This window comes from Cryptomeria japonica, chromosome 5 (assembly GCF_030272615.1).
Source record: "Cryptomeria japonica chromosome 5, Sugi_1.0, whole genome shotgun sequence".
NCBI lineage: Eukaryota > Viridiplantae > Streptophyta > Pinopsida > Cupressales > Cupressaceae > Cryptomeria > Cryptomeria japonica.
This window is the reverse complement of record NC_081409.1, coordinates 627455096-627466049: the sequence shown is the minus strand read 5'-3', so window position 1 is coordinate 627466049 and position 10954 is coordinate 627455096. Positions and strand designations below refer to the sequence as shown.

Below are 10954 nucleotides of genomic sequence, written 5' to 3'. Positions count from 1 at the left end.
AGATCATGATGTATTGTGATGGTTTATAAGCTGAAATTTGATATTCTTTATGTATGAGGTTCTAGATTTGGAGGAATTAAATGATTAAGTAATAGGATTGGAATATCTTGGGTATATCTATGGTTAGTAGTATGATAAGCAATTCGTGTATGTTTATGAGTCAAAGTTCTAAATTGGAAGATGTTAATGTTGGTTATCTTTGTAATAAGGATGGGAATGAGTAGTGTTGTGAGGTATTCACACATCGCCCCATTGCAAATGTGGACCCCCACTTTTTTCTACTTTCCAGGGTAGTGTTAGAATCCTTAGCTATTGACCTTTGCATTGAAGAGGTATAGATGGTCAAGAAGCCAGGGGTCGGATGGATAGCCTTGTGTGAGGTATGAAATGAAGAGTTATGAGATGAGTAAGTGGTTGTCAGCTTGATTGGTCAAGGTCTGTAGTAGAAAAATCCTAGAAAGGAGAGGTCAAGTGATGTCAATTTGAGCATAGCAAGTGAGGAAGGTCAGTTGCGGGTTGAAAGGGCAAAATTTGACTAAGTACATGAAGATTTCATTTGCTCCCTCTCAGGAGTGAATACATCTTCGAATGCTCATTCATACGCCTTCAAGTGCTCAAGACTCTAAGCGAAATTCCTCCTAAGACCTCATGTTGAGCATGCCATGACGTATCGGAGTTGAGAAAGTGAGTGTAAGTGAGCGAAGGAGAGTTTAGAGTGTTGATTTGAAATTAACTTCAAGTACTCCTTCTTTGGAGCGAATTTCACTTCATGTGCTCTTTGATAGGAGCGAAATTTCCTTTTAGGCCTTCCATGAGGTGAGTTTGACATGTTTTCATGAATGAATGTTTGAAAGACCTAAGGTTTGAGGTGATGGAGCAAAGAAAAGTGATTGAGAGCGAGTTTAGTTTCGATTTGAAATCCACTTCAAGTGCATGTGATTTGGAGCAAACTTAAGTGCATGTGAATCGGAGTGAACTTTAGGTGCATAGGTTTTGGAGTGCACTTCATGTGCACACCCTTTAGAGCGAACTTCATGTGCATCCGCTTTGGAGCGAACTTCATGTGCATCTACTCTGGAGCGAACTTCAAGTGCATCCCAGTTGAAGCGAATTTTACTTCATGTGCTCCACTCTCGGAGCGAAATTTCTCCCAATGAATGGTTAGTTTGTCATGTTTTCATCAATGAATGGTTGAAAGACTCAATGTTAGAACCCATAGAATGAAGAGAAGTGAGTGAAAGCAAGTTCAATGACAAGTTTGAAGATCACTTCATGTGCACCACTCCTGGACCAAACTTCAAGTGCTCCACGTTTGGAGCGAATTTCCCCCTAAAGCCTTGATTAAGTGTGATATAGGTCATCTGAATTGTCATTAGTGAGTGAGACTTCATTTTGGAAAAAAACTTCGAGTGCTCCTCCTTTGGAGTGACTTCAACTTCAAGTGCTCCTTCATGAGAGCGAATTTTCTCTAAATGCTCCTATCAAACCTACAAATCACATAAAACCAAAAATCATATCAAATTAAGTGATTATAGAGGCTATATGTCATGTGTTTGATGCTCATTTGTTTGTTTTACAAGAGATGAAGAAAGAAATCAAGGGGATCATGTTGGTGGAGGATCAAAACAAGGGTTCTAAGGAGGAAATTTCAATGTCAAGGTCAAGAAGACACCCTCAAGAGGAAAACTTCATCAACGAATACAAAAACATCAAGGATGGTGATTGCAAAAGAAAAGGAGGAAGATTGTAGGATCTACACCACCATGCAAAGGGGAAAATTTCATTTACAAGCATGAGAATGCTCAAGAGGAATTTCAACTCTCATCGCACCAAGTAGACATGAAAATATCAAAGGAGTGTGAAGGAGAAGTTACACAATTACCCCAAGGCAAGCAGACGAGGACGGAGGAATGACTTAGCTACATCAATGAATCAAGTCTACAAGAGCAAGTATAGGTGGCATCACAGTCACCACTCACCAAATCAAGGAGTTTCACATTAGCACGTCTGAATTCAATGAACCAAGCTCGTCCATGATGGCACAAACTTCAAGGCACCTACCCGTATCATCTATTGGTCGTATCAAAATGTTATAATTATTTCATTGGCCATAATAGAGTTTGTTATAAAAATCATTGTAAAATCTTGATCATTGATCTCAAATCGATCTGAGACAATGAATTGTATTGAGAGCATTATAAAAGTCTCAAGCTCTTCATTTGTAAAGGTTAAGAGATAGTTTAGAAGAATAGTGAAGAGAATAATAGAATAGTAAGTAGTTCAAGAATAGTTCAATAGCAGATAATAGCAGTGCATTGTTTCTTGTCGGATCTTCATGTTAGATGATGATAATTAGATTGAATGGAAGAATTTGTTGAATGCATTTATGTGGAATCCGTTTAATCCATACCACTAGCCTCTTGTTGATTGTAAGAATCCATTGTGTGGTCAACTGGAATGAAATGAACTTAACTTTGAATTGTTATGCTTTCATTGTTTATGCATTAACTTGAATGGTAATCAATGTTTGATGGTAATAATTTGAACATCTTTGAATTATCCCTAGAAGATTGCACTAAGCTTGTGTGAAATTGTTCAAGTTGATGGTGAGACATCGCCCAGTAGGATTCCATTGAATCATTCACCCATTTTCTTGCATTCTTAAGATTAGAATAAGCTTCCTAAATCCTTTCCTTATGTCCTTTTTTCAACTCAAACTAGTTTTGGATGAAAAAGCATCACAAGATTGCAACATCAAATGATCAAGTTCCAACGATTCAAGCATTCAACAATTTAACGTAAGTCCCCTTGTGATTCTAACATAATCACATCAAACCAACAAGTTTATCCAAACGTCGTGACCCGACACACAAGAACCTTGGAGTTGTCTCAATTGATCCTCATGCGAATCTTCGACATTTGTGAAACCTTGTTCAAGAGAGGATAAGATACTTTAGGATATTTTATTGTGTTCGCCTTGTGTTATATGGTTGTACTTAATGGAAGTGATATTCTATGTGAAAGTCAAATGCTATCATGATAGATGGTTAAAAGGAGCTAGGAACATTTGATTGGTGTTTTCAAATGAACCTGAGGAGTTAATGGGTATATGTTAGGATATGCATTGATAGTTATTGAATATCATGATAAGGAAGATAATAATTAATTGATTAGTGGGTAGGGTAATTAGGATTCACTTAATCAAGATAATGAATAGTTGTTGTTGCCCCACCTCATACCCCTTGAGGAGAGACTCGAGATTAGCTTGGGAAGACCATTGCGATAATAAGCCAAACTCCCTTGATTGCTTATAGGTTGAGATGAAAACAAACTCCTTCGTTACAACTGTTACCACTTGGTGATGAAAAACAAGATCATTCTAAAGTATTTTCACCTGTTAAGTTAACAAGGCCTCTATTATAAACTAGAGACATAGGGTTACATTGATGGGTGTGTGGATAATTGTACATACACCTAAACAATCACCATAATTGCTTTAGATGCCAATCTATCATGCTATCATCCAATGTTTCTAGTAAATGAACCCTATGAGAGAATTGATGTTTGTGTAAGGCGAAAAAGTGCAAACTTTTTTGTGGATAATTGTACATACACCTAAACAATCACCATAATTGCTTTAGATGCCAATCTATCATGCTATCATCCAATGTTTCTAGCAAATGAACCCTATGAGAGAATTGATGTTTGTGTAAGGCGAAAAAGTGCAAACTTTTTTGTCTATACCTTACTTGTTTTTGAGCAAATCATTCACCCAATTTTATTGTGTTTGCCTTGTTAGTTTCTATGCATCTCTCTTTTTACACTATCCTCTCCTATTCCTTTTGCACAAACCTTGTTCCTCCATACATAATGACTACACACAACACTCCAATCTAGAATGCTTCTACGGCTTCCCAGTTTGCGCAAATCTCATCCACCACACACCAACAATTGAGGAATCACAATTTAGAGCCACTATTATTTAGTTTGGACTGAAACATGCAAAATAGAGGCTAGACTAGCAAGCTTGGCCCAAATAATATCAACCATTTTTCCTTCTTCATTACACCATTCGCTTTTCCTCACTTATGCAAGCACATCCACTGGTTCTGCAACCATCACCAAAAAAAATCAATTTTAACAAGCCACTTCAAGAAGCTTTGGATCATCACAATCAAGGAATAATGGTCTACAGCATGGAACACTATGGCCACTAGCATGCCTAAAATGTCCCTAGTGTGCTCTTGGGTCACAAGCAAGGGTCGTCTTTCAAAATATTCGAAGACATCCAGAACATCTTCAATTGCTCCTATACTGCCTTCCAATCTTACAAATGACTGCTCCTATAGATTTAAATCTTCAAAATCAGTGTCACGAATCTATAATTTCTCGTAAGGAAAGTCCTGCAAGCCCAAGGACACGTAAGATAAACGTACGCACAATTTCAAGACCCAAATAAGTCACAATTAAGCATCTTCGTACTTCTGATGGCATTTTGAGAACATGTATAGCCTAGTTCACAGGGCCATTTGGTTTTTGAAAAGGTCATGCTTAAAAACCTGCACGTTCTATCCTTATTGAAGAACATGATGTCATATGATCTCTTATACAATCAGGTAATGATCAAGACCTAAAATTGAAACCATTACAATAAAGGAATGAAAGCAGAACTACAAATGTCCTTGAGGTATAATCTGAAATAAAGGAAATAAAGATGCAGATTTCACATGTCAACAAAAGACACTACTGCTATAGCGAAGACTGCAAGAAGATAGCCATTGTTATTTAACTTATAACTTCAATTTCAATGCACTGAATAAATAAAAGTGCATCACTAATGCTTCACTGTCCCCTTTGTCTATACCCATTTCAACAATTACCTACCAATTTATAATGATAAAAAGTAAATAATTTGCACTTCAAGATCAATTAAAACACGCATATTGTTTATGGTAGACAACTTCCATTTCTTTGGTAAGACATTAATCATAGGAATAGCACATATTAATATTTTTGATAATCCAAGCACTAATTTTCTGCTCTTACTACTTCCAATGATCACCTATAATCCAACATGAATTCTAGCCTGCTTGTCTTGCTGCGAAAAGGAGAAATAAAGTAGCACTTCAAAAGTGAAACTACACAAACAAATGTCAGACATCTACAAAAATAAAATTACCAAAGCTATATTAAATAGTTATCCACCGGAGAAGAAAACCACAAATATAATATAGTTGAGATGCACAATTGCTTTGGATGCTTAATCGTCAATCCAACCTGAGGAGCTTTGATGTGGATAAAGGTTTTTTGGTCCTGGTGCAAAGGCTAATGGATCAAAAGGAAAGCTTTCAGATCCACGTGCTTGCCCAACTCCAGAGGAACTGTTCCCACTAGATCTTGCATAATTCATATTCTGGTCAAGACGAGGAGCATAACGCTGCATGACTGATGAGGATATTTCTGAACGCCCGAAAGTTTCGGACTGATATGTTCCCCTAAAAAGATGTGAAGGCTCCTCATGCTGTTTCCCTAACAATAACGAGTTATGTAACTCGGGAACATAAGCATCACTAATACGAGATGCCTGCTCAACATGATATCTGCCTCTCTGAGAATCCCCCATTAACCAATCAGGAGTTCTAGGATCTTGTAACAAACTTGATCTTTCCGAGTCATAACCATATTGAGCCTGTCTATTGTACAGTCCATTGTTCTGCATTCTTTGAAGATCTGACGGAACTGAATAGTCAGATTCCAAACAAGGCAAACTTCTGGAGAAGCCTCTAGTCACTTCTGCCGGAGCGTATTCTTCGTCTCTATTTGCAGAGTGACTAAGTTGTATTCCACGCACATAATCTTCAGAAGCACTGGTATGTAACCTCCCAAAACCCTCACTACCACCACCGGACTTTCTATGATAACCTCTAACATAGCCTTCCTCGACACCACCAGGTAGTAATCCTTGGAAACCTCTTCCAATATCCTGCCCCAGCTCAGTTCCACCAACCTTAAGCCCTCTTGTCTCATATTCTCTATTACCACTACCAGGTCCTCCGTCAAATGTTCTGCCAAAACCATTTGTAGCATTGATGTGTCCAGAACCCTGTTCTCGCATATAACCATTATACTCATTCTCATCGTCCCTCATTGAATCCATTTTCTTTAAGGGCGGTGACGAAACAATTCTCTCCTTTTCAAACTTGCCTCTGTCTGGCCTCTCTCTTTTTCTGTCTCTGTCAAACCTTTCACTCTCAGACCTGGTCTTTTCAGATTTCTCTGCATCATGTTTTTTTTTCTCATGCTTCCCTTTGTTGAATCTTTCTCTCCCTACAGGATCTGCTCTCTCCTTCTCTCCCACTGGTGACTTTTCTTTCTTACCATTCATATCAGCATCTTTGGCCTTAATTTGGGTTTCAGAACTCCTCTGGCTATAAATGTTCTCTTCATGGTCTTTCTTATCTGGAATGTCCAGTTGATGTACCAAAGATAAAGAATCAAATTTGGATTCCTTCTCACTGTCTCTGACCACGCCAGACTTGTTAATGGTCTCATTTCCAAAAGCAGCGCACTGCTGATCCTTCTCAGCATGTTTTCCTAAACCAAGATTCCATTCAATTGACTGGGAAGGTATTGTTTCAAAAACCTCAGGCTCCATTGTTATTGTAGGATTTTTCACATGTCCTTGCTTTATTGATATTTCCTTGTGCACTACAGTCCAATCAGGTCGGCTCCAGAGATAAAGCGGTGGTGGAACTGTATTCCATTGGCCTAGTTGATTGTCATCAACATCAACAGAACCTGGCATGTAAAATGACTGGGAAATATGCAAATTGTTATGAAAGGAACATAATCTAGGAGAAACTTTTCTTAATCTTGCACAATTTATTGATATGGAATTTAGAATCACAAGACCAGCAAACAAACCTCTCCTTTCAATAGATCTGGATCCTCCCAAACAAGATCATATCCCTCTCGTTTCTTGTCTAATCTATTTAAACAATTTACAAACCAAAAAATTTAATACCAGAGGCAAAATTCAATGCTACAGGTCAAAGATCAATTCAACATGCGTTTCTGCTTATTTTGTGAAATCTAATTCTTACGTAGAAAGCTTTAATGCCACATTCTACTCATTTAAGCTCATGAGTCAAGATATACATGTACTAGTTTAAAAACATTCTACAAAAGACAGAGATGACTAACCTTTTTGTTTCCTTTGGAACAATAAGTATGACTAATTTTGGTTTGAACTCCAAAGCCTTGTCAATAAATTTATTTGCAAGGCAAGCTTGGACACCAAATGGAGGATTCAATCCCATGATCTGAATGGATTTAAAATATACCCCAATCACAAGAAATAAAGAATAACTTAGTAAAGTACACAAATCTTAAGTACTAGACTTTTCCTTCATCCTCTGGAGCAGTATATTCTATGAGATAAATAATGTAAAATTAATTGAAAGATCATTTTCTTTCATTTCTTAAAGAGAAGCAAAAACAAAATATTGCTTACCAATCTGCTACCTGTTGCCAATTCATCTGTTTGGACAGTCATCCAATCTCTCTTCTCAAATTCAAAATCATCCTGAAAATGTCAGAAAAAATTCATCCATATTATAGACCAATATAATCAAAAACAAATGTTTGTCTTTGCTTGGATTAAAAAGAGTTGTGCATCTTTGCTTAAATATTTACACTAAGCAATCAGTTTGAGATATCACTGAAATTTGTAAGTGCAGCCCCTAAACCAGACAAATGTGTCACTTCCTTAAGGCTGGAAGTGCCATGGTAGGATAATGACCACAATGAGCATGCGCATGGCAAGCCAACAACAGCACCATAATCAATTATGCATGATGTGCCAATTAAAATATGTGCCAAGGCTCCATTCTTCAGCACCAACAGTATCTTAGCCACAAGCCATTTTCGTGCCAAATATGAGTTGCACCAAGCCATCATTTCCAAATTCCAAGACTGGTGCTTAAACTGATCTAGTCAGCAGTGTTCCTGCACTTGTTTTTCCAACCACTGAATAATTTATCATCAATTTTTTCACAGCACTTCAAAAAACGGCCCAACCCACATAGCGGTGTGTGACATTGTCACTCAAATAGCAGCAGTTATAAATTTCTATAACGGGTGGAAATTAAACCGCTTGTAGGAAAGAACAATCCTAATTTTGGATCATAGCTGCTATAAGACTTTTTCCATAGTGAAAGGATTACGGCTCTCCATTTTGTCATTATGCTGTTTCTTTGAACTGCAAACTTTGATCTGTTTATATTGTCAGATAAGTTATACTAGATTGTTGTACTGCATACTCTGATCTGTTTGTATTATTGTCAGAAAAAAGTTATATTCAACGTTTTTCATCCTTACCACTCGATTTTACATGTTTGCAATTGATAAGTTCTCCATTGATTAAATACAACCCAGACCAGTGGAATCACTGTAATCCTGAATGTTGAATGGATAAGCACATGAGTAGCACTGCTGTAATCTACCTTACTACTTGATCTTCACAGCCTCAAAAGACTTCAATGTTTATGGTTGAAATCTGCCATGTTCTTGAGATTATTAAATGCATTAGATAAAAAAGGCCTGCCTGTCCAGAAAAAATCCCAATTCGTTTGACAAAGCAAAAACAAAAACAGCAAATAGAAAAAAGCAGCAACCGAAGATTCTGGATTTGCAATTCCGCAGCAAGGCATGGTGCATTTAGAGCAGTAACAAGTGAATTTGGAGAAGCAAATTTGGAAGTAACTTATTTTCCTTTTCTCTTCTTTTTTTAATTTACTATTCCATTTTACTCTCTTTCATTTACCATTCAATTTTACTCCCTTTATCATTTACCGTTCCATTTTAAACTCCTTTTTTCTCTTTACATCTATGTCACAGTATTTGCCACATATCGGCCAGAAGTTTGAAACCTCATATCTCTATCATTCATCTGTACAATTGCATAAGATTTTATTCAGGAACCCTAAAAACTTGTTCAAATTTATTGCTTCATCATCCAGAAATTTAGGTATGTGTAGAACGGTTTGCAAAATTGAATCAAATGTAGAACTGGAACGCACAAAGAATAGTCACAGAAAGACAAAATCAAAATCAAACAGCATGTCCTCTTCTGCTGCAGATCAATAAAGACAAAAAAGGAGATGAAGAGCAAAATAGCACACATTCACAGTGCAGGTTGCCTCGAGTGTTAGACCCTCTAGTCATATTTCAGAGAGTGCCACAGCAGACGATATGTTTAGTATTGATCTCCTTTTGTCTGTGTATGGCCAGCAGCACGTACACAATTTGATTATTTGTGCAACACAATAAGAAATGATTGGCTCAATCAATGACAAACTTTTGTATATAATTTACATTTTAGATTTTTGCAATATTATAATTAATGCATCTGGTTTACAATAGTTTTAACAATTACAAAACCATTAGAATTTATATTTTAGGTTTTAATTTCTAGTTTTAAATTTTTAATAAAATTTTATTTTAATTTGAAACATAATATAATATTCAATATTTATAAAAACATCTAAACAGTAATATTATTGACTAATAATGTGATTTGGCAATAAGTATTTCAATGTCATAATAAAAATAATTTTAACAATTAGATTTAATTTGAACTAAATCACCACTCTTTTTTTTCAAAATTTATCATTGATGAATTTGTTCTAATTTTTTTCTTGCCAAACTCGAACATGAACATAAACTTTGACATGACATTCCATTCTTTCGCCAATTCTCTTCGTTTAAATCTATGAAGAATACCTGTAAACTGCATACTTGGAGTGGATTTGAGAAAGCTGGTCTTCGCTTTGCTGAACTTTTCTCCCAGTTCAGGTTTCTCAAAGGTATATCTTTTCTAACTCATTTTTCCGTTTGTCTGAATGTTAATTGTTTTTTCAATCCTTGCAAATTCATAATTCAATCTACTACAAAGAACACAAGTAATTCCACTCAAGGAGGAGGAAGAAGTATTCAATTGGCTCCTAACAAGGAGATTACTGCAAATTAGTGACATTGCAAAATGGATTACAATACTATGCAATGTTCATTGCATGTTTCTGTTCATGTGTATGGTTGCATGTTGACAAAATGAAGTAAATGAAAACCATCACATACATCGTGGCAAGATCTAAATTATACCATTTGTGTCGTTTAATTGGCAAAATTGACAATCAATGAAGTAAAATCTCCACATCTGTTAAAAGATCACACACAGCCTTCAGTTAGCCATCTTTGCTAAATTACCTGGTAAGTGCATTTTGCTTGCTGCACCCTCACCAGGTTTGCCCAAGGATATGCCCTAGGTGGCCCATGTGTACACTCTGGGCACACACACACATACCCCAGGCATCGGTTACTCAAGAAAAAAAACTGAAAAAAATCTCTCATAACGTTTTTCTTCCTGTGACAGATTTGTTGGGTTTCGGTTTCTAGAAATAAACTGACAAATCTTCAGTTCTTTTGCCTGCAACTTTTCTTCCAGCCTACAGATTTTCCTTTTAACCTGTGTGATTTTCCTTGGGCATTCCTGGGAGTTTTTTGCCTGCAATTGCTCTTTCTAACCTGTGCAATTTTCAGGGCCTGAGTGTGGATTCTCTATGCGTATTTTCTCTTCTGGCAGCCGCAGCGGCAGCATGGAGACAAACCTTAATTTTAATCATCAAGCATTAAACTTTTATATTTAACATTACCATATACTTATTTATTTTTATATAATAATAGTTCATATTTATTTTCTTCAATGTAATTTTTTATTTCTAATTATTTTAAATATTAAGATTTTAAAATAAATTGTGAAAATATATATAAGTTATTTTTCTCTATATTTAAATTTTAAAGTTTTTAATATTTTTTCAATTAATAATATAAATAAATATTTATATAAATTTCTTTTTAATTCCTTTTAAATGGAAATTTATATAAATATTTATTT

At 36.0% G+C, this 10954-nt stretch overlaps 1 protein-coding gene across 5 annotated transcripts in view; it reads right to left on the bottom strand.

Moving 5' to 3' along the window:
* Positions 1-5162: 5162 nt before the first annotated feature.
* LOC131055051 (protein ENHANCED DOWNY MILDEW 2) overlaps positions 5163-10954 on the bottom strand; it is a 55580-nt gene continuing 49788 nt past the window's right edge. For all 5 annotated transcript variants that reach the window (XM_059221548.1, XM_059221549.1, XM_057989664.2 and 2 more), the window contains 4 exons: positions 7514-7585; positions 7204-7322; positions 6925-6988; positions 5163-6814 (listed from right to left, as the gene is read on the bottom strand). In XM_059221548.1, the coding sequence (XP_059077531.1) occupies positions 5261-6814; positions 6925-6988; positions 7204-7322; positions 7514-7585 (1809 nt within the window). In that variant the 3' untranslated portion in view covers positions 5163-5260. The remainder of the gene's footprint in view (positions 6815-6924; positions 6989-7203; positions 7323-7513; positions 7586-10954) is intronic.